General features: G+C 39.6%; 1 protein-coding gene across 1 annotated transcript in view; it reads right to left on the bottom strand.

The window, feature by feature from the left end:
• Positions 1–26,000, bottom strand: part of LOC140995489 (EGF-like repeat and discoidin I-like domain-containing protein 3) — a 126,831-nt gene that overhangs the window by 84,408 nt on the left and 16,423 nt on the right. Inside the window, exon 6 of the mRNA XM_073465493.1 lies at positions 1,300–1,338. Coding sequence (XP_073321594.1) covers positions 1,300–1,338 — 39 coding nt within the window. The remainder of the gene's footprint in view (positions 1–1,299; positions 1,339–26,000) is intronic.

Here is a 26,000-nt window from a genome sequence, read left to right as displayed (position 1 = left end):
AACTCAGTAAAGGAAATAAATAAATAAACACCACTAGCAATCTTATTATTGGTCTCTGGTTGAAATTAGTAGGCCTCTGGATATGAATTACAACGGAGTTAATCCTATCGAAGTCATGCCATTTCAAAGCCGGGACCTGTATCAGTAATAATGAGAGTGGTGGCTAATCAGCTGAACAGAGAAACGTATAATAGCTTTTATAGAGGCCCTGCTCTCTGAGGGAGAGTGGGGTGACAGGTTTCAGGGCTGTTTTGACGTGACGATCTATAGTCGCACCAAGGGGCTCTCACAGCCTCCCTAATGGAGAGCGCAGAAAGCTGAAAAAAGCAGAGAGGGAAGGAAGGAGGTGGAAGAGGGAGAGAGAGAGTCAAGATACAAAGAAAGCACGTTCTATGAAAGCTACTTTTGAATCCGAAAATGTGTTTTTTTTTAGATACAAAGGGTAATATCCAAAATATTACAAACCAATATTATTAAAGGACTGATTTACTGATACTGTCCTTTATGGAGCTGAGTAAAAATTCAAAACGAAAAATGTGATGGAAACACTGAATATTTTACACCCTATGTGTTGAAAAATATGCCAAAACCTGATGGACTGCAAAAGCCTTGTGAATCCAAATCAGATGCAGCAGTTACATTTGGAAACACACAAAAAATTAGACATCTACATCTACATAAAAAATGACTCCATTGAGAAGATGCAAACTAACCTAACCAACAGGGAATCGCCATGTCGAATTGCTGTTGCTACAATCACTTTTTTGAAACCTCCAGAAAACAATTAACAAACATATACTGTGGTATTATATTATCTATGCATCTATTTCCATTGTGTGAAATAAAGTATTATTTTATGTTTGAAGCTGGCAATAGAAAACTTTTTGGCTGTAGAAAAATGACATCCACATATGGATTGGTTCCCTATGTGTCTTGCTTTCCCTATGCTATTTAGTCTGCCACAAGACTCGATCAGTCAAATTACAATGCGAAGGAATTGCATTTGCCATTGCACAACCAAAGCAAGAATAGGTGTCGTAACATCGGATTGCTGGAACAACTTGAATATCTGTGGAAAGTCTACAATGTAAAAGAAGAAAAACCCCGTTGATTGAGGAGGCAAAGAAGGTGAAGCTGGAGAGTGATAGAAATCCAAGCAATACTAAAGTGAACGGATCAGCATTCACTCAATGGAGAGTACCCTAGTTGTGTCTATAACCCCACTAAAATGTGTCTCCCCTTGTAACCATGCTTCAAACCTGGCATTCTTTCTACTAGATCAGTAAGTAATAAAACCTCATTATACTCTGCTTTTTGGTATCACTGACATCTGGGTTTCTCGGTCAAATAGGGATTCTTACGGTTGTTTTTTTTTACTTTGGACACTCGCCTGGCTGCGATAGCGATGTTGCTAACGCTGTCTTTTCAACAGTGGCACCAACAGTAATACCACAGGGAAGCGCTAGGAGGGGTGGGAAGTTGAGAAGTTGTCCATTTGCGCTTTAAAGAAATAAATTGATTAATTCACTGCAATAACTGAACATTTTTCAAGATGAACGCATAAAGGAGTGACAAATGCACGGTGGAAGCAGCAGAGACGAGAGGACATAAGACTCGACATGAAGACATACTCAACAAAGGAAAAAAACAAGAAAAAAACAGCGACTTTTCCAGAAAAGGCGAGGAGGTGGACACTGTGTGTCATCTGAGCAGATCTCGTCAGGCTGTCAGGATGCTCTCTTTGTCAGTTGTGTGTGTCTATGCGTGATGCATGTCTTGAGGAAATGTTGGCAGCTTCCTTGTGTGAATGTCAGCTGCTGCTCTGCTATACAAGCCAACGCTCAGCCCGGTTGATTGATGTGAGCCTGTGTTGTGTCCGGCACGAGCGCTGTGATTTCTTGCCTGGCTACAAACAGAGTCCAATCAATCAGCTGTGAAAACCTGACCAATAGTTAAACACGGGAAAGCATCCTTTGTTTCCTCGCAGATCAATCACAAAGGCCTGACATTTTCAGGGTTAAGTCGACTTATTGTGCTCTTACATCTGAGCTGACAGCTGTCACAAACATTAGCTTGTTCCAAATGTACAAGTGAATGCTAATTTTTTTTTATGCTGCACCTTATGACTGAACCCTTTAAAACTGATATAGTTCACAATACTAAATTTAATGATGCACCATTGAAACAGAGATGCTTCAGATTTCACAAGAGGGATATAATCAGGTACTGAGCCTTTTGCTCATTCTGTTTCTCTATTATAAAGACTCAGAGACATTTTTATATAAAAGATGTATTAAAGTAACCAAGCTACTTCACTGATTACTCAATACAGGGATAAAGAAAGGAGTCTTTTCATGTGTTCAACCCATAGGTTAGGTTCACGAGGAGGTCTGGGATCGGCAGAAATCTTTATCAAGGAGGAGTCAGTAATTCTTTGTCAGTGAAGTAAATCAGGTTGTGCAGCCAACTGACCATTTACAGCAGCAGTGGAGGAGGTGCCTTTAATTTAATACTCCTACTAACCACAAACAAGCATTTGCACATGACTCAGTCCTCCACTGACAGCTGCACTGAGCAACACTTCCCCACTACCTGTATTGAAAAACCTTCATTTCAAGAAGATTCATTAGATAATTAAATGACACAACCGGAATGAAAAACTGTCCTGAAAATGAATTTGTCTACTGACTTCCACTTCCAGTCTCCCCATTTCACACAGTGCTGAGTTAACAGTGACAAGCCGGCCCGTCAACCACCTTGTTAACCTTTTACAAAATCGTTTCAAAAAGACACATTTTACCTGCCCGAAGAAGGGTGAAATTTACATCGAGGCTCCTCAGCTCTGAATGTGCACCCAGCCACATCACAGAGAAATCTGACATGGCCTAATTGTGTCAAATCTATTTTAACGCAGCCTCTTTTTCTACGATGGCTTCACTGGTTCACGGCTCATGGTCACTGCACCCATCCTTCACCTCGACTGATGAAAGTTGGCACCGCACCACCAATATTACATCAGTGCTCTCAGCATGAGGGGCGCTACGTTCATGCTTTTAGCGAATCTTTCGCTTCCTATTCTCCCGTGCCCTTGCCACGCTGCCATTTCAGCCCATCAGCAATTGACAATGTCGGACAAATGCACTTAGAATTGAAATAAGTAACAATCACGCAGTAACAGGATGGTTTGGAATATGTCAAATATATGTCAAAATGAAGAGGTCACATTGAAGATCAGCGACGTTCTTGGAAGATTCAGAGAAATGGAGGTTGTCTTGTCAGAGACTAAATGCCATGAAAATGTCAGAGCGTCGTCCCTGCCTCCCAAAGGTTTTCTCCTACAAACATATTTTCCTGATTTTAATGATCGTGAGCAATGACAAATTGTGTTTTGTGAAAGAAATTTGTTCTAACTTAATAAGATTTAAGATAATCAGAGAGCAGCTGACACCAAGGAACGGTAAAGACTGTTAGTTATCCTCTTAATCTTGAGGCTCAATTATGCTCCTTCAAGTCTCGGTGGCATCCGTGGTATTCTGAGCGTGCATGCTCAAACCACATTTATAGTATTTGTCAGGGCACCTCCAGCCTTACAGTGACGTAAATATCAGGTTACATTTTGAATGACCTTTTGCAGAAAAAATGACACTGTGAAAAAAATTAGATCTGTGCTGCCCTTGCAATGGGCTTTGGAATAGTTCAATTTGTGGATGTTGCGTGGAAGACAGAGCCTACCCTTCATGGAGCGTCCTCCAAGAACTGCACCCTGCATACCACAGAGGCCACTGTAAGCATGAGTAACAGCAACATTTCTTTTTCAAAAGCAGGATCACTGTGGTTTTAAAGACGGATGTGAGGCCAAAAATTCAATTAAAATAACCTTTTTTTCAGTGCAAAACATATTTGACTTACACAAAGAAATGTGCTAAATGTAGTAGCCTTGAATTTCATGCTACTTCTCAAAGATAGTGCAGCAGATGAGATGCTTATTTTCTCAAAACTACATACTAGCAGTGAATTCTCACAGCAAGTTTAGCACATATAGCATTTAATTGAGCCCGGCTGATATTATCAACTGTTTTATCAGGTCATGTTAGGTTAGGTTATTCATTATCACCGTACGGAAAAACAGATCCTGCAAATGATAAAATAAGAACATGAAACTTAAGCGGGCTTAATTGACACAAGTTATAAAACTGTCTCACAATATTCAAAATATAAATAAATACATATAATAAATAAAACCAACCTCAGTGCATTATGGAACTAAATTAAATAATAAAATGTCACGGACCAGACCCGCTCGAAGGAGCCCCAAAAAGAAAACAGATCAGATCAAGATTTTACGCATTTCTATTTAAGGATTTATTCAAGGATTTAATCACTTGTGGTATATAGTTTTAGAGATAAAGTAGAAAAAGATGATTGCGGTAATTTATAATTATTATATTTCCCAGTGAAATTTTCCGTTTCCGTGCACAAAGCTGATTGTTGCACTGTAAAATATCCTGCCTCTGTTACACAAAAAGTGTCTGATAGCCACATTTGACTGATCATTGCAAAACATTTGCAAATATTGATATCATAATTTTTAATTCCCTAATATAGGTGTTGGCATCTGCTCCAAAAGTATCAACCCTGCTCTAATATTTAATATATAATGTGTAATATATGCATAAAATACAGTGTTTCCAAATGTACAGTAACGACACACATCAAACTTATTCCTAGTGAGAGGGACATCAGGCTTCAGAAGACACTTCAGAAGAGTTTTTGTCTCTCAAGTGAAAGCAAGTAGATGACTGTTACATCACTCTCTCTTTCTGACCGTCTATAATCAGAGACTATACTGAGATTCTTAATGTAGAGAAAGGAACTTTGTACTTGTGTTATTCTTGCAAACATTAATGAGCTCTTATACTGGGAGAACTGAGAGCTGAAAGACACTTCTGAGAGGATGGATGCTGAAGAGGAACATGTTTCTTAATGTGGATACTTGAGTAGTCGAGTCTCTTGATGCATCACGAGATACCCGTGACCACTTCCTGCTTATAAAAAGAGAGAAAAAAGATGTGCGTGTACTTTTAACAAGCATATTTGTGTGTGTGCTTGTGTGTGTGTCTAATCAGACTCAATTAAGAAAGGATGCTCATTTAACAAATTGACATTCAAGATCACATTCATGAATTAATAAAAAGAAACAAAGTGGTAGTAATGTAACTAATATGCAACATCATGTCTCCCACTGCACTATGAAACACAGTAAACAAGGTGATGCACTTCAGCCTACTGTATGCTCACTCAGACACATGTATTATTGTTATTCAGTGTAGGATTCGGTGCAGTTATCTGCTATTTCTTTGTGGGATTTTTTGCAGCAAAAAGTGAAGGTGCAGCAAGACATTGTCCTTTGTACTTTTTATTGTACTCGAGAATTTTTCATTTCTTACAATATGAACAGACTTTCCAAGATGCAAAGACAGATTCCCACATCTTATACTGCAGATAAAGTGTAGCAAATTTCCTCATTTTATTACTGCATCGGGGCGGAGTGCGAAATGAAATTCTACATTCTGTCACGTTCAGCACACTTGGCAGATTTTTCCTCTCAAACTCTCAAATAATAGAAGCTGCGGATGCCATATAGGTGGTGGACCAGCGTGCATGGACAAAAGACACAGAGAAGCACACTGGTGCGACAGAAATGCAGGACAAATGCGTGTGTATGCGCAGACAAAGGGTGTGAATATGTAGATTAAAGATACGGCAGCTGTGAAGTGGCAGCTGATATGGTAAATTCTTCAAAGCTGTCATGAGTGATTTGGTCCTCTGCATCGCTCTGTCCTATTTTCTCTCTAAGTCCAGTTCCAGGTCAGTGGTCGCAAGTCACACCTAATTCGGGTCATTTTCAGATTAGATAATTTGTTCTTGTGCTGTTTGCTCTCTGTTATCTGAAATGTGTTCAGTAAAGAGGAAGAAAGTAGCTTTGTTAACAGGATTTATTGCAGTTATTCTTGCTAGCAGCAGACAGAAGTAGATTTAGACTGAATAATTACACATTATAAATACCTGGAAATGATTTACAGTATGTGCACAGTTGGCATTCGTATTATTCTTTAAGTAGGAGTGACATACTGTACATACTGTACTGTATTGTCTGCAACAGTCATTAAACTCCGTTCCCATATGTCGTCTTGGAGAATTTAAGCTCTATAATCTGACTATTGTGTGACATTTATGCCACCGGATGATTAAATCTGAATCGTGCGTTCTGTCTTTTTCTTCAAGGTTGACATTTCCATGTGGCTTTTTAAAAGAGCATTTTTAATTCATTAATTTTTTTGTGTGATAATAAACTTTACAATATTCACTTTTGGTTCAATTGAAAAGGTTTCTTTTAAAGTTAAGCCATAGCAAAAATGAATATTCAGATTATGTATTTATGTGTCTGGATGCATGCGTGTATACATGTGTTTGTTGTGTGACTAACTGATAAGAGCACGAGATGACACCAAGCTCGGCGCTGCAACAACAAACCGCTTTGATTTCTGGGATATTATGTCTTATCTAAATAAATCAGTCTTGTTTTAACCCATTTGATCTCACATAAACAAGCAGCGATTAATATTAATGAAAGAAACGCATACAAAGACAATTAGATGCTGAGGATGCACTTAGAACGAGGAAGTTTGTATTCAGTTGCAGTACTTCCTCAGGATGTGAAGTGACATTTTAATTATATCACTGATGAAGATAAATCAGGTTCTTGTTTACTGTTGTCCTCTGTGGTCTTGCTTTTGTAATGAAACTCTCGTTACATTAGTTCTTTCAATAATGAGAAGCGATACCTATGAATACCAAATATGGTTTCTATAAGGAAGATGATTTTAAAAAGAATCGTCTGTGATAATTCAAAGGTCTTTACTGCCTATCGCATTGCATAAAATAAAAGCAGTACAAAACACACTCAGTGCACTCCTTAGGGATGCAATACACTGCACATTCAGATTGATGCTAATGGGAAGCATTCAAGCATGCAATACATTATTTTAGATCAAAGACAGTAAGGTTTCCAGATATAGAAATTGCTCTATATTAATGCTACTTTTAAGTTAATGGATTATAAAGTCAGTTGGAACAATTTAAAAAACAGCCCAAGAAATTACGCTCATTGCTCAGGTATTCAGAAAATTCCACTTGCGCTGAAAAGCAATCAAGCTAAAGCAATCACTGGACTGAATTGGAATGTGAGGTTCTGAAAAAAACAATCTCAAAAATCTGTGCCAGACAAAGACGAGAGGTATTTCTCTTCAGTCACACTATTACACGAGGACTGCCTTATGAACCGAGCTACAAAATGATATAATCATGAGTGCTGCTGACCAGGCATGATCAGTGAGTCGATACAGGAATTAGAGTCCGTGGTAATGAAGGAAGGAAGGGGCTCGGCCAAGATTTAGAAACTGGAAGAGCTCTCCCCCACCCTCCGTCTCGCACACAGTCATGCACACACACACACACACACGCAAATGAAGGGAAATCACGTTACCAAGCATAAAAATTTCCCACCTGCTGAAGTTGGTTCCTCACCATCTGCTGCTGTTGGGACACGGAGGAGAAAAAGAGGGAGGAGGGGAGAGAGAGAAAAATTATATTAGCTTTTTTCATAACTATGTCACAGTCTTCACCGCTGCAGCTGCACGTAACGCTGCTGATTCAACCGCAGCATTAATTGCACTGTGCGCTACCATATGTGCACTTACTTTTGACGTGTAATCCAAAGGAGCGTGCATTATGTGAAGCCAGACACACCTGCTACCTGTAGGTAACTACACCCTGCCAGCAGAAATACTCCACACTGCTGCCACCAAGCTGGCACTGTGTCACAGCCCATCCCCCATTCAGACGCTCTTACAATGCCACGTCCTGGTCGGTGGCCTTTAACTAATATGTGTTCATCATTCTGGACCAGTGTAGGATTAGCCCCTGTGGCATACATACTTGTTTGCTTCATCCCTGGCTACTAAGCCCCAGTCCAGCTCTGTGGCTGAGATTTGGCCTGTCTACCGTCATTACCGCAATCCTCTATCTCCATCATCACTCGTAAAATTGCTCTGAAAATGGGCCTGAAAGCTGGACACAGCTACAGAGGCAAAGGACCAAGGGCATTGCTTGCATGCACGGGGTGATAAATAAGATTGTCATCACTGTTGGGGATGATCATTAATGTGTTACATGATGAAACGATTCCCTTGGAAGGGTTCAATAGAGGGATGGATGGGCATGAATGTTTTGGGGTTTGAATGCTCTGAAGACCTTATCAACTATGCACGCCTGTTATTTCTCGATAGCTAATGATACAGCCTACCAAAGAGCTAACTTAATTGAAGTATGATTCAATGTCATGTACATGTTTTCATCCACAGTGCTGAATACTAATCAGGTATTAGCATATGGAGAGGGTTAAGGCCACATAGATCATGAGGCTGACAGCGAGACAGTTATGGATGCCGGCGTTTCATGCTGCAGCAAATGCATCCAAAAGTATCTCAGAAAACTAATCGAGTCTCATTTCCAAGGCGTGCGCAAGTCGATTTTTCTTCTCTTCACGAACCAAACATCAGTACTCTGTCAGTTTGCATTCCCTGTGGTGTTTTTGGATGTGGCAATAACATCACTTCTCAAAGTGCCCTCAAAGGGGTTTTAAAAACTTTTATATTGGCAATCTAATTTTATGTGGTCCCTTATTCTGGGGGGTCAGTATTTAGTGTTTCTATGAGATGACAACCTGAGTTTACTGTTTTGACAAACTTAGGACACCCCCGGAATAAATCATTCCTACTCAGACAGCAGCCGTGAATCTTTCTCAGCATCTGCAAACCGGAGGGGAAAGTGATTCACTTAGGCGCCATTGTGATAAACAGAATAAAAGAGCGAACTGCAGCCTTTAACACTGCTTTAAATGTGAGCGAAAGCCTAAATAAAAGTCCAGAGAGCCAGAGCCAAACAGCTTCATAACTACTCAGCTGTCTGGCAGCAGGAGCTCCCCCTTTTTTTTGTTTTCCCGTGCACACGGGCGGGTGGAATCCCAAATCCAAGCACATTGCACGCTTCACTTAACGTAGTGGCTTCTCCTTCTGCCATTTCCTTTCCTCTCTCACCATCACGCACATGCAAGCCCACAGACGCTGTATATAATGTGCACACACACAATGGAAAACAAAAAGAAGAACAACATCTCTCAGAGTGCAGACAACTATCCACACCCACACATAAATACACATGCTGAGAAGATGGAGATACATAAAAGTATTTCTTTTTGTTTTTTTGTTCATCCAAGTGCTGAAGTGGTGAATCATAAGAGTACATAAAACACTGTTAGTTGTACAACACAGTGGGCTGGCAAAATGTATTTCTTCAGTCGTTAGTGTTCCATATACAGTAGATAAGCCGAAACAGCCCATGCGAGTTGCATCAGACGGTTTATTTCCCATTGAAATGAACATCACTGTTAATCTATTATTGTCTGACAAGAGAAAACATACTCCCTATTTAATGAGTGGATTATGAGTTGAGAGGAGTGTTTGCCTCTACTGCAATAGTCAAACAGCACACTTGTAATTCCTCAGTCGGTCACCCACATTGAGAAAATCTCTACTACACAGCTTCTGATAAAAACTGGTGTAATCTCAAGGATATCATGTGACGTGTGGCAAATCTGGGTTGTTAGCAGACCTCTGTGAGACATTTAACATGACCGATGTTTAAACCTTCCTGAAAGAATATTGTTGCAGCAAATCCTCCAAAGGAAGAAGTCCCCCGTTGGGTTAATAAGGTGTGTGGCTCTGACACATGAGCATGGTTCATGCCCCGTCACGCCCCTTGACATGTTGTTTCTTTAACCTTAACCAAGTAGTTTCAGCTGCCTGTTCTTAAATAATAAATCAAACATGTGTAGTTTTTGGTAGGACCAAATGGATCAGGGTTGAGTTTAAAGGTGGGTATTCTAAAGGTTTTTCTGTACCGAGTTTTATCACCTCCGCCGATGAGTCACCTCACCCCCATCTGTTTGTTGGTTGGTCAATTTGTCCGTAGGATTACACAAAATCTACAGAACAGATTTCCATGAAGGTTTAACAGAGGGTGGGTCTCAGCCATGAATAGGCTGCATTAACTTTTGGGGCTGATCTGGATAAATGGATCCAGGATCTTTTTCTCGCGAGATGGGGCAATTTTTCAACATTTTCTCAGGGAATAAAGCATGAAAAAAATCTGGCATTTTTAGATGGCTGGTCTCATTAATGAGTGCGATTTGATGTCCTAGATGTGATGAGCTTAAATTATGGTTAAGCCGTTAAGGGTGGTTTATAATTTAGAGTGATACAGTGATATTGAGTCTGATACTGAATTGGGCTTGATTGAATTAAAGGGGACTGTTGGGCCTTGGCGGAGGTATGTGCTCTACTGAGTGCCACACTAGTTTCATTATTGTTATTATTATTTTATTGTAATTCTAATCAGTCTTGGAACATTGCCTCTGTCTCATCCTGCTGTTGAAGCCACTGCTACAAATATTCTGCTGGAAATGCTTTTAATATTGTAAACAAAGCTGCCAAAGAAGGAAGAAAGAAAAGCATAAGATAACAAACTGCTACGATAGCAGGAAAGTGGTACTCTGCTGGTACTTACACTCTGTAACAAAGACAGAAAAAGTCACATCCCGGCAACAGGAGACTTTCTTTGAGCATTGAAATGTTTTCGTTTATAAATTCCTGTAAATCTTACAACTTTCAATTTGCTTTTCCAGAAGACCAGCAAATTTCCCTCAGCAGTGGGGCCATAAACAGTTCCTGTATATAATGAATCTCTAAACAGCACTGGAGTGTGCTTGCTACCTATACTGTGTCTCAAAAAATGCTGCGATATAAACATTGAGCAATTCATTTAATGTCCATTATGTCTTTCTAAGTAGTGGAAACTAAACTCCATCTTCAGACTAGAGCTGTATGCATACATAACAGCAAACAGCTTACATTAATATTATCCATTATTTAGCAACAAAACTATTCTGCTAACCAACAAAATACAAGTTTATATATAATTGACTTGATAGGTTACATGGGATTGTAAAAAAGTGAAAGACAATGCAGTTATAGTGGTTATAGTCCTCATGCTATTATGATAAATAGATATATACAGCAGATAAGCAGGAGGACAGACAAGGACATTATTGAACATATTGTTCCATTGGATGCAGCAAACACCTGGCACAGGTATAAATCATGAGACTGCACTAATGCATTTGTAAAACATGTAACGTTGTGGAGATGACTTATTTAAATTGCCCCTCCTCCTCCCTGGAAGAAGGTCCTCTCTGTTGTACGATGAGCCTCCATCCCGGGACATATTGGTTTAATCTGACTGGCAGCCGGGAGGCAGTAATAACCATCCATAATCTAAATGGGAACCAGCCAGCCTGTCCGGCACAGGGCTGATATGACCTCAAGGTGTTCAGGGGAGATAGAGTGGCCGGTGCACAGGTTAAACAAACACAAAACTCACACCACACCCACATACACATATATAGATAGATGTATAGGAGGATCCACATGCATACTGTATATCAAATTAAACAAATTAAGATGTTCACATATCTATCTATGAAACATGACAGGCTTGTATTGTGGGAATATGTTCACAAGCGGAAAATAAATAAAATGAAATATACATTGCAATATAAGGTAAGACTTTATGTTAACCATCCTTAATACATGGCAAATGTATAGCCAATTAAACTTTAGTTTAGTTATTATAGTTTGTTAACGCACAATACCCAGTGTGCTCTAATTGGCCAGCTCACACACCCAGTACCACTAACAACAACAGAGCAGCTGTGCTAAATTAATTTACTGAATGATGTAAATGTTGACATGGTGACACAGTGTGATGTCACAAAATCACAGAATTAAAGGACTACTGGCGAGGCATTTCAGGCACTTCAGGAGCAGTGTTTTCTGTGGGAGAGTGGAGCTTCTGTAGGCGTGGACTTTGCAACTTTATAATTAACAATGGCTTACTAAATGGTTCATAAAGCATTTAATCGTCTGTTAACAGTGAAATAGCTGTTAACTATAGTTTAATATACTCTAACTTTACCATTTACTTATGATGTGTTACCGAACAATGTTATTTTCTCTAAATAGGGTAGGTGACTAGGCACGTCCTTAAATAGCAAGACCTTTTTTAACATGCACACACTCAGTATAAATTACATAAAACACGACATGAATCAACAGTACATACAGTACAAAACAGATAATAATATAATAATCTGCACTTTTACCAAATAGTGACCTATAAAATCAATTTAAAAAAACAAACATGAAAAAAAACAAACTAATTTAACCCTACAGACTGCTTTTAACAGTTACGGTGGATGTGACATGGACTGCAACCCCATCAACAGTAAATGCCAAATTAATTAATATATGAATCCAAAAATTATTATAACTAAGCTCACTCATCCAATTTTAGAGTGGAGGAGAGTTGCTTGTTGCTGAGGTTGAGGCCAGTTCAGGTATGACAAGTAAGTGAAAATGCGTTAAGTGGGTTGTCACAGCAGTGAGCCCTGCCAACAGAAAGAGGAGAAAATAAGCAGAAACGGTTGGATATCAGAATTGACGGCATCTGTAGAGGTGTTGTTTCTGAGACAAGGTGACACAGACCTGCAACTGATTTTTCCTGCGCATTAAACACAGGAGAGCCAATTTATACCAACAATAACCACCTCACAGTGAAGATCAGCAGGGACACTAACCTGACACATCAATACCTGACACTGGCCTCATTATCCATCTCAGGTCATTACTAACATTATCACATGTCACATATTATTGCACCTTCGAATGGCATTATAAGACCAAATGAATGGCAAGATTTTTGTTAATGCATCACCAATGCTTGGGAGATCTTCAGGGTAGATGGTAGCTGTGATATACAGTATATGAATGAGGTGCCAAGAGGGAATCTGAATGTGTGAAATGCATTTGGATCACCTCTGATAAACCATGTGATCACAGAATCACAAGCTGACAGATGCCTAGAGATGAGTCAGAGTAGGTGAGAGGAAAGACAGAAGATCTACAGTGACGGCATCCTATTAGTAAATTACTTTAACTGATAAAATGATGATATATGTGGTACGAGGGTCTCATTTGTAGAATCAGTTTTTATGAGTAAAGCAAAAATCGAAGAGCAAGAAATGTTTTGTCTTACATGAGAGACATCCTGCATAAGATTTTCACAATACAGTATTCTGTGGTTGTGTTTTTTCTCTTCAAATTCAAACAAGGGAAAGCTTATCCCTTCATTTAATTCCTAACAGCTGTGAGCAAATAATGTGAGAGTAAGTGATTTTGCCTCCAGTGAATACAGACAACAAATGCTTACTTCTCTCTCAACATCACCTGTTGTGATCACCAAAGGTTTGGAGAATACTTGTCACCGGCCTTAAATACCTACAGTATCTGACTGCAACGCTGAATGATGAGATACAGTGGATAGTGTGAATATTTGAAAGAGCAATGGTGGTATTTAAAGGTTAATAAAAAAAAAAAAAAAACTGTATGTAGATGTGAGGTCAGGCGCTTGCTTTGTCAATGTTCATTAAAAATCAAAAATATGTATAATTTCATGAAATCAAAAGTCAAAGTCAATTTTATTGCTAACTGTCCATTAGGTGTAATGTGATGAGTTAAATTCATTTGGATTGTATCGAGTGGGATGATGCTGAACAAAATACTTTCTCTGCCTCTTGAGTGTTGTTTCCTTAGCGTTAGCATTAACCCCATAACCCTGTGATGCTTTCATCATAAAGATGAAAGTACTGTTTTGATGTATCCACATTTGTCCGGGTGAGAGGTTAACACGATGATTGCACTGTAGCTAGGATGGCAATCTATTGTACAGTCGTGGGAGCCAAAAACTTTCTCATTATGTTTTGTTTAATGGCATTGACCCAGTGGATGTTTTGCACACTGGAAAGGTCCTGGAGGAACTTCATTTTAATGTTTAGTTACTTACAATTACAGGCTTTTTGACATCCAGTGTTGCATATTGTATGAGAGTTTGCCCTTTATATTTATGACGACATTAGTGAAAGTAAAACAGTTTCTTGTTGTTGTTGTTTCTTGGACCAAGGACGTGATGTTTTCACCCCAGTTTGTTGTTTGGTTGGTTGGTTTGTTAGCAAGATTAGACAAAAGCTACTGAACAGATTCCTGTGAAACCTGGATGGAGGATGGGTTGTGACCCAGAATAGACCCCATTAACTTTTGGTGCGGATCTGGATAAAGGGACAGATCCGGGAATTTCTTCTCACTGTCTTTAACATTGCAAGATTCTTTTAACATTGTGTTAATTTCTCAGGGAATAATGCATGAATCTTGATGAATAAAGTCTGGTGTATCAACCTGGCTGCTATCTATGACTGAGTAAAATTTGATGCAGATCCTAACATAAACAACCAGATTTTAATATATCTTTATTGAGGGTCTTTTCTCATTCGCTATATGGTAACACATGGGACTATACCAACATGCAGTTGAGATAATGAGGATTCAAAAGGTACCATCAGTTCTAATGTATCTCTCACAGTTTTAAAACTATATCCATATGTGTTTCCCACACATATATTTTACTTAGGTGGTCCTCCCAGGTATATTAATCGCTGCCCAATATATCTGGCGACCCATCTTCGCATTTCATACTTTAATTTTTTTTGTATCCGTGTGAGAGAACAACAGCATCCACGATTGATTAACTAGGTTAAAATCTCCCCTCTGATTGACATCGGATGAAGCTTGACTGAATTAAAGGAGACTGTTTGGCCATGGCGGAGGTTTGCGCTCTATTGAGTGCATTTCTAGTTTTGAGATATAATGACTTTATCAACAACATTAATCCAAGGTAGCAGGTTATGTTGTGCATGCTATTGTTACTGCACTTGAGGCATTTGGTAATAACAATGTCAATTTCATGTAAAATAAAATATGATCTTATTTTTATCCGTTAGTAGCTTAGTTCAGGGATAATAGATATTAACATTGGACAATGGACAATTCAGACAACAAACTAACCTCAAAAATGAAGGCGGGACCGCAGAAATATTGAGCTCAAGCTGACAATGATGCCTCTGTAAAGCTTATCGCTGTTACCTTCATGGCCAGTCGGGCCCAAGACAGAGTCAAAAACAATCCGGGTAATGGATCGTATTCCCATTTAGCAGCGTAGCATCAAGAGTGACAGTCAGCTGTCACTGCTAATGCTGGCAGCCCAGACACCACTCACTGGGGCTGACAAATCCTGTTTGTGTCTGTCAAGTGTCTCATGTTATGCATCTCAAGCAAGTAAAACTTTTGTTGGGAGTTTTCATGTTTCTCTCAAGCAGTTGGCAGTGCGTAGGAGATATGAGCTGTTTTTAATCATGATACAGTAGTTTGAAAAAATACCGGATCCATAAAATTATCACACAAACCAGTTTAATTTGCCACAGGGCTGCGATTAATTGCTGCATGACTCAAGTCGCAGTTTAAAATGTTCCATGTGTTTCCAGCCATTAATGAGCAGTATTAATTATCACGATCAACTTGCCAGGCAGCTGCACAAGAAGAGTGACTTAAAGTGTCATATTCTAGGAGAAATGGTAACTCTAGTTGAGAGGTAACATAGAAATAATTGACAAGTTCAGCAAATCAGCATTTAAACTCACCAGGTTTTAATGTTACATGGTCAGAATATGTGGAAAAATAGACTAGACTGGTGAATTTGAGACTTTTAATTTGCTTGAAGATAGTCGCAGAACTCAATCCAGTTGGCAATAAATATTGTCAGAATTCACGTCATCTCATATTTGCTTTTTCTGAGAGAAAATTAAAAAAAACAATGTCGAAGGCTGGTTTGTTGCAAATGAGGATTTAGTTAGCCGCACTGTGGCACATATGGCAATCTGTCTACATCTGCTACATTAGCACTACAGATATCACCTTTCCTTGTACCCTCCTACCCACACACACACACACACACACAGACACACGCACATTCACTCTCAAACCCCAAGCAGATGCTCACTGCACATCTATCTCCCACATAACATCACCCTTAAAAGTGTTTGTTCCATCATAGCAGAGCTTATTAACATTAAATCATCTTGCTATGGAGTGGGCGGCTAACTGTGAAATGACTCACAGACACAATACCAACAATAATTAGGCAGGCATTGTTGATGTTATTCTAACTAATGACAGGAAGTGCAGTAGCATACCCGTTTATATCGAGTCGAGTGGTAAACACTATCTCTCTGTAAGTAAATAACCCATCCATCCACATTGTACTTTTCTGTCAGCAGAGCAGAAGTGCAGGGTAAAGTCCTCCATTAACGAGAGGCTCTGTGACACCACACTCCAGGATGAAATCTGGGATTTTTTCCTTACAGCTCATCTGGTTTCTATGGAAGATTTACATGCCAATTTTATTTAAGTAACAATACATGAAGGTGGCCCACAGACTAGTAATAAAAAAAAAATCTTACTGCAATTCTTTCTGACAGATATTATGACTATACTTTGGTTTACAATGTATTTTTGTTTTAGAGCTGTATTTCCTAATATAGTGGTGGAAGCACTGCTAAAACAGTTTATTACTGGAATACATTGGGTTACTATGTGTTTCTGAATTCAAGGCGGGAGTTGCTCATTAACACCACTGTGGTTACCGCCGTTTCCCACTGTTGTCTGACGGCAACCTCCAACTCAGTGAAGGAAGTCAGATCTACAGCCGACATACATCTCTGTGCCGGGATTAAAAAGGGTCTGCATCTACACACCACATGTCTGTGACTGAGCTGTTGAAGCGTGAAACAAAGTTAGCGGGCTAGCTATACTGAGGAAGGCAAGCTAAGAAAATGCTAAGTAACAATGGCGTGATTGAGACAAACTCAGCAGCCAGCGGAAAAGAAATACAATGAGAAAATAAAGAGGATATGGAGACGTAACGTAAGTGTATTGTGCAGCAACAAATTCTCCCTTGTGTCACCAGCAACTCCTGTCTTACAGCAACTCTGAGGGGACATACTACTTTTCTTGTGCTCCGTGATGCTGGGCCTTTAAAAGCCAAAATTTTGCGATGGTACTGGACTCAGCAGTTGATGACTGTCAGCCTTTGGAGAGCCTAATTAGCAGGTAAACTAAAATAACATTGATTAGAAAGATTCAATCAGTATTTTTTTTTACTGTGAGTCTTTGCTAGCCAAGAAAAAGAAGAGTAAAATATTCACAAAAGCAAAAAACAAAATAGCCTTTGTGATGCACATGCTGTGTTGTGAAGCCATGACATCAATATCAATCAAACATATTGATCTTGCCTCAAACAAAGCAGTGATCTAAGAGTAATTTTCCTTTGATAAGTGTGCCTGAGTCGAAAGAAAGAAAGAAAGAAAGAAAGAAAGAAAGAAAGAAAGAATAAAACAGTTAAAAATCCATAATTCCACAGACTGTGTACTGTATGTGATTGCTTGTGGAGGCGATGTTCAGTCAAATGGAGCATCAAATTGCTATTCCAAGCATACCATAAAGGAAAACACATTGGGTCAGACTGTCTGCAGCAGTAGTTTTTTCTGGCATTTCCTCCATCAGAGTCGGAAGAAGTTCACGCTCCCCCACCCCACAATGTTTATCGATGTTTACCAATTATTGGAAAGCATAAAAATACATTTTAGTGAAATAAAGGTCAGCACAACAGAATCAGCAGTCTTGTTTATTTTCTCGACATAAATCATTTTTGTTTCACTTCATATTTTTCCTCTGTTATTCATGCTCCCCCAGCAGTGGCTCTATGGCCCCCCAGTTTGAGAACCGCTGGTTTACAGGAAGTGTTTTTGTAATGTGGTCAATACAGTGTGCAGACATGTCCAAGGCCTAATTCATACTGTGTTTCTGAAATGCGATCAATATGTTTTCTTTTCAAAGTATGCTCTTCGCTGTCGGTTTGCAAAAAAAAGTGTCAACAAGTAATATATGTTTTCTATAGTGCTATGGTCAGTATTGATTGCCTATACCCTATAGGAGGCTCCCTCAAGAATACAGAAAGAGACAATATTTGATTTTTCTCTGACAACTGTCGATAAAGCGCAGTCGCTGATGCTGGTAATTGAAGTTGTGTACAAAGTCTGAGATTTGATAGACTCCTCAGGCAACGGAGAGAAATCACGAGAATGTTGCATTCCACCCAGTCTGAAAACAAAACTGTTCATTTACAGATTAATTATTGCTATTCTTCCAGAAATAATTCCAAACTGAATAACGGTTGGTGCACCGTTTAATGAGCAACAACCAGATGCCTTGGCACTGGGGCTGATGTGCATGGCAGTGCAGAAAGTGCTCCTTTTCAGCAGAGATGCTCTTTTCTAAGGCATGTGTTCGCATCACGCGTGTTCTACTGTGCAGAAACTGTACAGAATCTATTGCAGATGACATATAAATGTCTTAAACGTGACAATTAAGTCAGATGGATGGGTTTGAATCTGTGGAGTCAAGAGAGATTTTTGATGGGACAAGGAAGTTGCTTCAACTAATTGCATTAGATGTATTGTGTTTCCTCTCCTTTATTTGGAAGAAGCTCACATCATGCAGACCATTACTATTGCAAAAAGTCACATAACACCTGTAATATGAAAATGTGGTCAGATCTAAACGACCAGCAAAGAAAACATAAAGCGAAATGGGATACATACAGAGAAGGTATGCCCGGAATAAATTTATACTTATTTGATCTGTGTATTCAAATGAATAATGCAAATATGGATGATAAAAGCAACAGTGCCAAGAAGAAAAAATAGAGCAGGGGTGGAGGGAGGTAGAGAAGAAGAAGGGGAAGGAAGCAGAAACAGCACACTACAGCAGTACAAGCCAAGGAGCAAGGTTGCCCCATCTTAAAGGAACAGTACACACCAAAATCATTACTTTCACCATCGTATATGTAATTACGTAAGTCGAGTTCCACAAAAGTGTGTGTGAACAATGAACAAAAGAAAATAAACTCCCTGAGTGTTAAAGCGCAACAACCTCATTATGTTGCTCAAGCACTTTCCAGAAATTTCATGGTAATTATCCGCCCCTTTTGGATCACAAATGGCTGTTTACTCCAATTATCTGAGATGCAGCTCTAAAGGTTAACTCCTCTCCTTATCTTTAAGAAGAGAGCTGTGTGCAGTTTTCACTGAAATGGTGATCATTTTCATGTTGTTCTTTGTGGAGCTGTTCTCTAAAGGATGTAAAACAGTTTTACATCACGCGTAAACACATATGATATTACACTAAACTTTTCTCCAGCTTTATCATTCGTGGCACGCAAAGCTGCTGTCACGGACTTTGGATACACTTAACGCAAACACACACCAGAGTTGCCATCTGTTTCAGAAGATTTAGTTTCTCAGTACTTGACACCTACAGTATGAAACACTAGAGGTAAAAAGATAAAACAAAACTACATTTCTTTCATCAGTACTGGTTAAAACAACAGCAACTGTGACCGAACTGAAATGGGTCACATAGCTTTAATGCACTTCAGTGCTCTTTAAATTGCTGGAGGCCATGTTTTTTGCAAAAGGAAGATATGTTTAAAGGTCATCTTGGATTCCTATCTTAGACTCAGCCCTGCTTTGAACTGAACTGAAGGGCTTCGGAAGGTAGCAGAATTGTCCATGCAGAGATTTGTCTCAGTACTGTTCACATGTTCTGAAGAACATGACGATTTGGCAACACGGGAATCAGCAATCTTTCTTCAGAATCGCTTTGAGAGTTTTCCTTCGTTATGTAGTGTCGCTTTAATTGTTCACTTAAATGTACGCACACTGACTTGCTTTTGCTTTTCTGTTTCTCTCTCCTGTCTGTTTTCCAATGTTACCTGCTGTCTTTGTCAGCAGTATATTTTATAAAGTCACCCAAAAAAAAACAACTCAGGTTTAGGATATTTCACCCACAATTCCGTTCCGTCATGACAAGTGAGATAGCATTGGGTGATATATTAAAATTTTCCAACTGGCCACTGTCAGTGCATCAATCGCTGATTGCGGATATATTTGCACAGGTGAGCGCCAACACAAGCAGTGGGTGGGGAATACAACATCCTGCTGAGTGCGCTACGCTCACACCAAGACACACTCGGTTGTTGCTGCTGTTTATATTATTTTCATTAGCCTACGTGATTGCGGTGTGATTTTTGTGGACCAAATATTTATTCTGTTTGAATACATTTCCTTTACCTTACCCTCAGTCTTTAATGGTAAAAGATAATTTCACTCAAACATTGCCGCCCAAAGTTTAAGGCTACGCTTTTTAATAAATCAAAATCAGTCTTCTCTAGATCTTTTTGAGCTGTAAGCTATTTTGCCAAGACAGCTTAAATACAAACTTGCAGATTTTTCGAACAGTTTTTTAACTTGTGTACAGCTTAAATTTATTCCTAACTCTTCAGCGCGAGGGGCAGAGCTGCACTGCTCGTCAACTTGCTCCAGTAGCTTGCACACAGAGCCCGCTCCCCAGGCGGTCTGCTGGCATTTCTTTGCACTGGTCAGTTCTGCTCGTTCTAAACTCCTTTCTAATCACAGTAAGGAAAACACAGATTTTGCCGTTCCTATTTTTGGCACTTACAGGTTAGTTATTTATTGAGTGAAATTTTCAAGGAGTTCCATTAATTTAGCAAAAACCAAAATATCTCCAACAAACCAACCGGTGATGGGTCGACAGACAATATATTCATCCAATCAACCAACCCTAAGGTGAGCCTGGTGTGGAGGAAGCTTGTTGTAAATTATTTACCTGAATAATATATCTGGGAGGCTCGCCCAAGTAAAGTCTATGTGTGCAAAACACTGCATAGACACTGCATTAATGTTTCTGATTTTTGCGGCCCGTCTGGCCAGATCGGTGGATTGTTGCAGTGATGGTTGTCCTTCTGGAAGTTTCTCCCATCTCCACACAGCTCAGCCAGAGTGACCATCGGGTTCTTGGTCACCTCTCTTACCAAGGCCCTTCTCCCCTGATTGCTCAGTTTGGCTGGGTGGCCTGCTCTAGGAAGAGTCCTGGTTGCTTCTTCCATTTAAGAATTATGGAGGTGACTGTGCTCTTGGGGACCTTCAATGCAGCAGAAGTTTTTGTAGCCTTCCCCAGATCTGGGTCTCGACACAATCCTGTTTCTGAGCTCTGCAGGCAGTTCCTTCTAACATCATGGCTTGGTTTTGGCTCTGATATGCATTTTCAGCTGTGTGACCTTATACAGACAGGTGTGTGCCTTTCCAAATCATGTCCAATCAATTGAATTTACCACAGGTGGACACCAGTCAAGGTAGAGAAACGTCTCAAAGATAGAAGAAATGGGAGGCACCTGAGCTACATTTCAAGGAAAGGGTCTGAATACTTGTCAATATTTCAGTTTTTCCTTTTGAATAAATATGAAAAAAAAAATCTAAATTAATTTTCTGCTTTGTCATTATGGTGTATTGAGTGTAGACTGATGAAGGGAAGAAATTAATTTAAACGATTTTAGCATAAGGCTGCAACGTAACAAAATGTGAAAAAAGTGCAGCCCTAGTGATGATCATCGTCTGCAACCAGTTACAGTTTTATCAAAACACCCGCTGTTATATAGTATGCACAAATTCAAATTTGTACTGTTATTATTCAAACCCAAATTTAAGCAATGATTTGTTCCGTTGACAGAGATTAGTTGACATAAAAGAAGCCATCAACCCAAGACAAGCGATCGCTTCTTCCATTGTGTATCATGGTGTTCACCAAATAAGAAAAGAATCCAAACTTGAAAGAGTAAACTGGATCTTTGTTTCCTTGCCAAGAGTGTATCTGAAGTGTAATTTGTTCACATCAAAGAAGAGAAGAGAAAGCCCTGACTCATTCCACTGTATTCCACATTGTTAGTGTAGAAAGGGAGGAGGGGTGAAACTCTCATTCCTCCTAATTGGATGTAATAGCTAGAGGGAATACGCTCGCTTTGGCCTCTGGGAGTGGAAAGCGAGAAGAGAGAGGAGATGTTTAGAGAGTGCTGAAAATGCTAAACATCTATGGAAGAGAAGAAAGACAGACAGTGTGGTCCTAGTAAGCTGAACACAAACTCCACAGCCTACTGTTCAGAAACAGCTCTAAAAGAGTGCACAATGGAGAACAACATGAACATGCAGGACTGTGGATTGGAATTAAAAGGCGCCAGAGAGGAGAGAGACAGAAGAGACCAAGATTTTTAAAAGCAGCACATCAAACACATGGAATGGGTGGTGATAACAGAGAGCATGCTGGCTACTAACTCTATGAAAGCTTTTGGGAGGATCTAATCCACAGAGAAGAGATCTGGGTCTTCGTTGCAGGGACATTTTGAAGATGAGAGAAACTTTAGGTGCTCCTGTGAAGTCAGTCAAATGCTGAGGGCAGTCCTTTAAACTTTCCCCCTCAATGAGTTCAACTGATTTCTACAGCAAGTGGAAATGAGGCAGAATGGGCCAGCATTAGTATTTATAAAGGTCCAACCAGCGGTTTCCGCATTTCAAACAGTTTGAAATCCAAGGGCTCAGTCTGACCAGCATTTATAACAGGGAAACTTCAGATTGAAGTCATTTTACAGGGATGGAATTGCAGTGATCAGTAATTTTGCTCATGGCCGCAAAATCAATCAGTGCAGAGCTCCCATAGGAACTTTGGTGAACTTTGACATGAAAATTTGAACAATTGACTAACTGCTGTCAACTGTATCGACAGTGCTGACCTGAGACCAGGGTCTGGAGACCACGGAGTGAGTATCCTCCAATTAGGGTTGTAACGGTAGGAGATGTTCACGTAACGATAACCATCTCAGAAAAGATCACAGTTCAACAATATCATGGTAGACTGTATTATACAATAATTAGTTACATGAGGGAATAAAAACTGTTTTGTTGGCAAACAAAGGATAAGTGGTGACCTGGCGAGTTAGCTTAACTTAGCACAAACAATGGAAGCAGGAGGGCTGTAGTCATGTGGCACAAAAAAAACCCCAAGTTTCTGTATCGATGAAACAAACAAGACATGCATGTTAATTTGTGAGATTTAGAAAATGCTGGTCAGCAGATCTTTGTTATCTCTGGACAGAGCCAGACAAGCAGTTTCCCACCGTTTCCAGTCTTTATGCTTTGTGCTGAGCCAGTCGGCTTCTGGCACAAGCTTCTTATTTGCCTTGCACACATAGGTGTGGCATCAATCTTCGCAGAAGGAAAGTGGTTAAGTGTACTTCCAAATAAAGCAAACCGTTTCTTTAACGTATTTCCAGTTGGCAACCTAGGCCGCAAAGATTCCAGCATCATCCATTTTTCTAGGATTTACAAGCAAAGTCCACCACTTCCTGGTCTTAGCAGGCTTGAACTCATAAGTAGTAGGGAATAAAAATGTAACGGTACTGATTTTTATAAAACATTATCTTATTCATCTGTTGTTGGGCATAAAACAAACTTTTGTTTCAACTCCATCCAACTGATGATCTATGCTCTGGGCAAGCCTTACTAAAACCTACTGAGCTTTGGTCACTGTGAGGTTAGAGGCTTCAGCCAACGTAAGCATCACCTCAAAGGCATGCACACAAAAAGTTTTTTTCTTTGGAGTCCTTGGCATAAAAACAACTTCTGTTTCCACAAAAGCCTCCAACCATTGCACTCAAACGAGGTGGGATCTTTCTTCCCAGCCAGAGGTATCGGACCCTCTTAGGTCAGAGAAAGCTCAAACCACTTTCTCTGAGAAATACTTTGAATCGTTTATGACCACCTCCACTGCTCCTCTAACTTCATACTGGGAGTAAACCAAGTTTACTTTTCAGACAGTCTGTGCCGAGATATATTCCCACAGGAGTCCTAAATTCTAGATAAGACCATCAAGGCTATAGTGCATGGTGTGGTTAAGACCTAAACTGTGCTCGGAGAAAGAAAGAACAGAGATGCTTGAAGGAAGGGGTTCAATAAAAATAAAATGAAAAAAAAAAAGCCCACCTAGCTTCTTTCTTTTCTTTAGTGTAAAGGTCTCCATCCTTGTTAGGAATAAGCTGGTCCCCAATTCTGCCCTCTATTGCTCTCATTACTGTGTATCCTGCCTCAGCCACCTTTAAGCCCTGCAGAGGTGCACAGAGGGCTTTTGTCTGAGGATAAGATCGATACCTGTCCTCATCATGGGCCAGGGGCAGCGATAATGCACTCAGCACAGGGTCTGCTGGGTTCATAGGATTTTGCAGCCACCTGGGACCAGGGACTCCAGCTTTCCTGAGGTGAAACTGTTACTCATGTACAGTATGAAATATGAAGTCACTAAGGAATACAAATGTGAAATGCTCCCAAAACTATGGTGAAATTTTGTGTGACTCCTTGCTGCTTCTTTATATCATATCAACATGATCAGATGCAGTAGCACCAACTCATATAGATTCTATAGGTTTAATTTTCACTGCATGCATCATCAACACCAAATTCACCTAGTGGTTAAAAATTGGATTTCTGCACCCAACATCCACAAGACAAAGCCCATGTGGCCTGACCCTGCACAACCAACACAGCACAGACTGCTTTCCTTTTATTTACAGCATCCTCCCATGACACTGCAGGCAAATAAAATATAAATAATCTGACCGTAACAGCTCTGACTGCCCTTAGCTGTTCTTACATTGCAAAGTGATTTATGTGATGGCCTCGGCAGGTAACTGATAAAAAACTGCTGAGATGCGAGTTAACTGCGTTGCCAGTATTTCCTTTTGGCTTACTTGGCCTTCAGGGATAATTAATAATGATTACAACACTGATAATACTGTTAAATAGTTATTTATGTGCCATAAGGTTTGGCAGGAATATTGAGTTGACTTCTGTGATCTTCGATGTGAATGAAAAACAAAACTACGCAACAGGCACAGCGCCAGGATTTCAATTTTGGATAAGCCAAAGTAATTTTGGCTTGGCTTTTTAATTACAGATGATAATACTGTTTGCCTCCTTTTGAAGGTTTCCAGTCTCACTAAAACCAAAATGATATCATGTTGTGGAAGGCACCAAGTGCATCTGGTTGAATATGACACTTTTTAACTCTTTGTCTAAAACATTTTCAATGCAGAGACAGCTCATTATTTACCAACGACAGTTTATATTCATAACAAGTGGCACACATGGGTACATTGTTCATTAAACAGAATCGTATTAATTATATTTACTTTTTGCTGTGGATTGTGCAGACCACAACATCCATTCATTTAGAAGACTGACATTTTCACATACCATGCTGTTTTAATGATCGTACTCGATAATCATTTGTTCCAGTTGGGATTCGCAGGTAGAGAGAGATCAATTGAGTTGAGGTTGACTTTTAACAAGAGAGAGAGCAACTTTTGTTATGGAAGTCTAAAACATCCAAGTACATTTTTTAACACCAAATTTTGAATGCTGTTTTTTTCTTTTTTTCCGGTAAATGCATCCACTTTTAGAAAAAGCAAAGGTAAAATTGGGACTTGAAATGAGCCAGACATTAACTGTAAGTTTTCCTGAATCAAACTGTATATTGCTGTTAGAACAGAGTAGGAAAAACAAATAATTACAGAGGAGTCAGGTAACCCAATAACTGTTCTAGGTTGAGGGTTAATTTGATTTCATTGCCAGAGACAATCAAGTTAGGAAGGAATTTTTCAGCTCTATGTCCCGTCTTGCCTACACTGATCCATACCGTGATATGAACATGTGACCTACAGGGCTTGGTCAATGTAAAATGGCCTGTTGTGATTGGTCCAGACATAACACACGATAGTAGTCTAATGAATGTTGTCTTTATCTTTTTTTGAAAGGGAAACCTTGTATCGGAATGTTAACTATAAAAATGTAAAATAAAAGTTAAGAAAATGTATGTTATCCTGGTTGTTTAGGATGGGCCAGTTGTACACATGGG

This window comes from Pagrus major, chromosome 5 (genome assembly GCF_040436345.1).
Source record: "Pagrus major chromosome 5, Pma_NU_1.0".
Taxonomy (NCBI): domain Eukaryota; kingdom Metazoa; phylum Chordata; class Actinopteri; order Spariformes; family Sparidae; genus Pagrus; species Pagrus major.
Note: the sequence above shows the minus strand (reverse complement) of the source record. Positions and strands in the feature narration are given on the sequence as shown.